This window comes from Triticum aestivum, chromosome 1D, assembly GCF_018294505.1.
Source record: "Triticum aestivum cultivar Chinese Spring chromosome 1D, IWGSC CS RefSeq v2.1, whole genome shotgun sequence".
Lineage (NCBI taxonomy): Eukaryota > Viridiplantae > Streptophyta > Magnoliopsida > Poales > Poaceae > Triticum > Triticum aestivum.
Genome location: NC_057796.1, coordinates 60,522,838 through 60,527,969, shown reverse-complemented (window position 1 = coordinate 60,527,969; position 5,132 = coordinate 60,522,838). Strand labels below are relative to the sequence as shown.

The window sequence follows — 5,132 nt, the reverse complement described above, 5'->3', positions numbered from 1 at the left end:
GCAATTGTCACAGTAGTAAAAGGCATTGGTGGAACAAGCAGACGAGCAACTAAGCAAACCAGGTTCACGCAGAACATATGTTCTCAAACATTGCGACTTAAACTGAGACTATATAAGAGTAAGGGAAGGAGATGTAGTGCTTCATGACAAGTTGCACCATCAAACAAGCTGGTCGCTCCTAGATTGGATTAGAACGAGAAACCAGCGAGAAACTGCGTGCAAGCCTCCTTCAGCATGCTGCAACAATGCTGCTCCGCAAACGCCAGTGTGGCGGTCACGGATTCCATACTAATTTGCCCGCACAACGCCTCCTCGCAGACCTGCTTCATCTTCTCCAGCTTGTACCTATCTGCATGCCGCCACGAGCAGCGGTTTGGCCATCGTCGCCAGCATCTCTTGCGGCAGCGAGTCGGTGTGGATGAAGTGGAGCAGGGCCTTGAACACGTCAGCGTCAATTCCCTCGACCCGTATCTTTGTTGGCATCAATCAGCGCCGGTCCTGAGATTTTGGGGGCCCGGGGCGCAAGCAACATTCGGGGCCCCTTAAGATAAACATCATCATAATAATAATAATTAATTTAAGTGTATAGAAATTGTTACCAATAAATACTTAACTACATCCAAAATCTATATTCATATAATAACTTACACATATTATCTTTAAATTTCTTTTAACATTCTTTCATGCAAAGTCAATTATGATTGTGTCGATGTCAATCTCATCCTTCTTCTCCATGCATAATGTTGCCTAACCATTTAAGCTTTATTGGGCCATTGTCTATGCCAAATGGTTCTACAATAATTTCAACATTGAAAAGCTTATTTTAGCTAATGCAACAATCATAGGCACATCCGTCTCAAAAAAGAAATCACATGCACAGGAAACAGAATAAATCTTTAAACACCGTGAGTTTTATAAATCCTTTCTTCAAAGAAGTGATTCATATAAACCAAACGAAACAAATATTTAATATGAAAGTCCTTCTCGGCTTCTATAATTTCTTCTTGGGCAACTACTTTTATCAAACTATTTCTTCCTCATAGCACGAATTTTTACTTGAAATTGTAGGGCATAGTAATATGATATACCTCATATTGATTAGATCATCAGCAGCCACTGGACCCTCGCAGGCGCTCGAGGCGACGTAGTCTGCTCACACTCAGCAGCGTCAATTTTTAGGGGCTAGGCCATGTTCGTGTTGCATCGTCGCTATCTACAGCGCCTTAGACCGGCCAGCCCTCTGCGATTTGGGATCTGGAGTTTGGAACGTGGGAACAGGAAAGTAGGGATGAACTCACGGCCCACGATCCTTGTTTTGCGTGAATGTCTCACGCTTATTAGTAATAATAAGGAATATAAAGAGAACGGGGTGACGTGATTTACGTGCGTAAGATGATTTTTTCCCTCCCGATCGTAAACTGATTCACATGATTTACGTGCATATGTTGTAACCTGCCGTTCCTTCCTTCCTGGACTTTGGCTACTTTTTTTTTTCTCTATACGTGAATATATGACCTATGGGCTACGTAACCTTTATATGTACATCACCCCTGGGAGGGCCCCCTAGATTTGGGGGCCCGGGGCGGTCGCCCCCCCTGCCCTGGCATCAATTCCTCCTTGAAGACTGGAGACCGGGCAGCAAGGGCAAGCACCGACCTATTAGGACACCCCGCCGACCTCTATCTCCAGGTTAGCCGTCTCTTTGGACTTCGAGAAGACCTCCGTGGGTTCTCGGTGCAGCTCGGACGGCGGCACCGCGGTACTCGTGGATGCCATCCCGTCACGGTACTCAGTGGTGCGCATGTCAAGGACGGTGACGTCTCAGACGATGGTTAGACATCCGTCCTTGAGGTGCTCCTCATCGTCCAGGTCTTCAACCTTCATGAATTCTCTCCAGCCCCACCTGTCGCCGCGTATCGAGAAGTTCTGAGCATCGCCTTCGGTCTCATCATCGATTTCTTCCGGTATTTGGGCCTCACCGTCGCTCCACGATGGTTTCCCGATGCGGTCAAGGATGCTCATGAAGAAATCCGCCGTAGCGTCGCCGGTGCGGTCATGGCTGGCGTGCACGAGGTAAAGGGCGATGAAGCCCTCATGTCCCTTCTCGCCGTTCGGATAGCACCTGATACGCCAGTCATGGCCACCGACTCGGAACGTGCCTGACTCGATCATGGTGCCGTTGCCGAGCATCTTCTGAATTCGCTTGAACTGCTCGATCCTGAACAGGTAGGAGCCCGTCACCGGTGTCACCACGAAGGTGCCGGCGGAGAGATGGTGTCGGCCGGCAGCGCGGAGGGATGACACGAGCGCTGACATTGACATTATCTCATCGGATCGATCCATCGTGGTGAAGATTGGTATCGTCCCTTTTTCCCCCTCTTTGTTTCTCTGATGAACTTACAATATCACGTCGATATGGGTGTGTGTATATATAGCACAGATCCAATGATTAGAGAACTGACTCAGAACTTGACGTGCGACACAAATTACAACATTACTCAGCCACTTACGGCCTTCCACATCGTTTTGAGCTTGTCAGCCATTGGATTTCGCTCACGTACGGCTGGATTGCACGATATTCCCATCGCTAGACTAAGGCAAGATTTCGCTCACGCGTGCATGTATGGAAATTTACAACAACTTGTTTATTAGACTCAGCAACTCGCATTAGGCTTCCCACAAAGTACTCGCATTAGACTAAGGCAAGATTTCCTTTTTATTTTGACAAAACTAAGGCACTCTCTCTTCCCGTGTGCACACGCTTTTCAAAATTTAACTTTAACCATAAATTTAACCAATAAAATGCGAGTTATGTGTCATAAAAATGATACCATTGCATTCGTATTCGAAAAAAGTTGTCAATGGTATAATTTATTAGTAACTTGATTTATGTACTATTGGTCTAGTTAATGCTCAAACTCAAATCTCAAAAAGCGAGTGCGCACTACATTATAGAATGGATGGAGTATGTCCAACAAGGAAAATAATCAGATCAGATGTAATCTTGCAACCAAACAATTTGTTCGGTTCGAGAGATTATCCAACATAATATTAATTTGTTCAGGTTTCTGATCAAAGGGGGTGACTATATCCCATGCGCCTGAAATTTTATACGTTTCTTCTATTTTTGCGAGAAAAATTTCGATCTATTCATCATCTGCCATGGTAGTACAAGAAACAATAGAAATAATCACGATTGCACATCAGAGTCCGTAGAGTATCCAAGGGCAACTACAAGTACTGAAGCGAACCAAAGGCGCGCCGCCATCATCGCACTGCCCTAGAGCCAGCCGAAACTTGTTGTAGTAGACGGACAAGAAGTCATCGTGCTAAGGCTACATAGGACCAATGCACCAGAAACACAACCTCTTCCGATGAATAGACGTAGAGATCGAAAGGATCCAACTTGTAGAGACGCGAACGAAGATTGGATCCACAAAGATCCACCAAAGACCAACACAGATCGAATCTCACGATATCCACCGGAGGCACACCACCACACACCCTCCGGCGACGATAGACACACCTCGAGGACGAAGGCTCAACGAGGAAGGACCTTATTTCATTTTCAGGGAGTCACAACCACCTCGCCTTTCCGAGCATGACACAAATCATAATCAACCTAAAAGCACCTAAAAACAGAGTAGGAACCCTCCCGTCGGCAAGGGCCAAGGTCCATCGCGCTTTCGCAACCCTAAGACCACCAGAAACGAGGCGGATCGGCGATGGCGCCGACAAGAAGGGAAGAAACCCTAGTTGTCTGGGAGTCGCGAGAGGAGCTATGAAGGGGTACACTCGATATTTTTATTTGTTTCTTCATAGGGCCGTCACCTTCCTTGAATAGGTGACTGAAAAACAAAAAACTAAAAAATAAAGTTTTCTGCAGAAGAATGAATTACTGACAGTGTATTACCCATAAAGAAGGAAGAAGATAAACCAAAACTTTAAATAAATGATATAAACCTGCATACAATTTGCATGAAAATTGCACTTTTCTCAATGTACAAGAATAGTCATATAATACTGCAATCTCTATGCCCTGGTATAATTTGCATGCCTCGAAGGAACGAACGCACACAAACACGTCAAAAATGAATTGCATCTCATATTAATAATGCGCGCATAACGCACACATACATAAACAAACTCGACGCACATGGACAAGCAACATGCGAGTACAAGCCCGAGTACACGCACAAAGGACAATTCCTTTGACATGCGCACGTGCATAGAAAACAAACACGCATAAAATAATGGAAAAAAAAAGGTGTGACTGAACTGAAAAATATCCAGGCGCCGCCCGTGATATAGCAAAATCATGAATTAAATAGTAGTAGTTTATTGGTTCTTGTTAAGGGGGATAACAAAGCAGGATTTTCTAGGAAACATCGTCACACTTTATTCAACTATAGGAGGTTTAAATTAATTGTCACAGAGTTGCATCGTACGACTAACCACACATGTCTATCAAAATTCAAATGTAATGAACTGGCAGGCTTCAAAATCTCTTCTTCGAGCACGGTCAAACTGTCAGACGAAACAAGAACATGCCTAATCAGAAGATCATCAGCTAGAGCAGCTACCACCTCCAAACATGCAATATCAACAATGGCACCGGATAAACATGTTTTTTAAGCGGCAATTGTCAACAGTAGTGAAAGGCAATGGTGGAACAACCACACGAGCAAACAAGCAAACCAGGTTCACGTAAAACATATGTTTTCACACATTGCGACTTAAACTAAGACTATATATAAGAGTAAGGGAAGGAGATCTACTGCTTCATGACAAGTTGCACTATCAAACATGTTGCTCGCTCCTAGGTTGGATTAGAATGAGAAGTCAGCGAGGAACTGTGTGCAAGCTGCTGGAGTTTTATCTATTTTGGGCCTAGCCCAATAAGCAGTTTCAGAAATTCCTAATAAATCCTAGAGGCCCACGCAGCCCATTCGTGCAACGCAAGAGGTGAAACTAAAGTTTAGTCCCACATTGCTAGTTTAGAGGGAGTTGGACCTCTTTATAAGGGAGGTTCTTTCCCCACTTGTATGAGCATGAGAACAAGAGGGACATCCATGCGCGCCCCTCCTCCGCTGCCCGGCGCGGGGTTGCGGGAATGAGCCGAGCCGAGCCAC

General features: G+C 45.1%; 1 protein-coding gene across 1 annotated transcript; it reads right to left on the bottom strand.

Annotated features, from left to right (window-relative positions):
* Nucleotides 1–994: 994 nt before the first annotated feature.
* Nucleotides 995–2,383, bottom strand: LOC123165251 (BTB/POZ and MATH domain-containing protein 3-like). The gene has a single exon (XM_044582887.1). The coding sequence runs from the start codon at nucleotides 2,341–2,343 to the stop codon at nucleotides 1,822–1,824; it is 522 nt and encodes a 173-aa protein (XP_044438822.1). The 5' UTR covers nucleotides 2,344–2,383; the 3' UTR covers nucleotides 995–1,821.
* Between the last annotated feature and the right edge of the window lie 2,749 nt (nucleotides 2,384–5,132).

Bases quoted from the DNA above. Each gene is read 5' to 3' on its own strand.
- LOC123165251 (XM_044582887.1), bottom strand. From the start codon at position 2,343: ATGGATCGATCCGATGAGATAATGTCAATGTCAGCGCTCGTGTCATCC.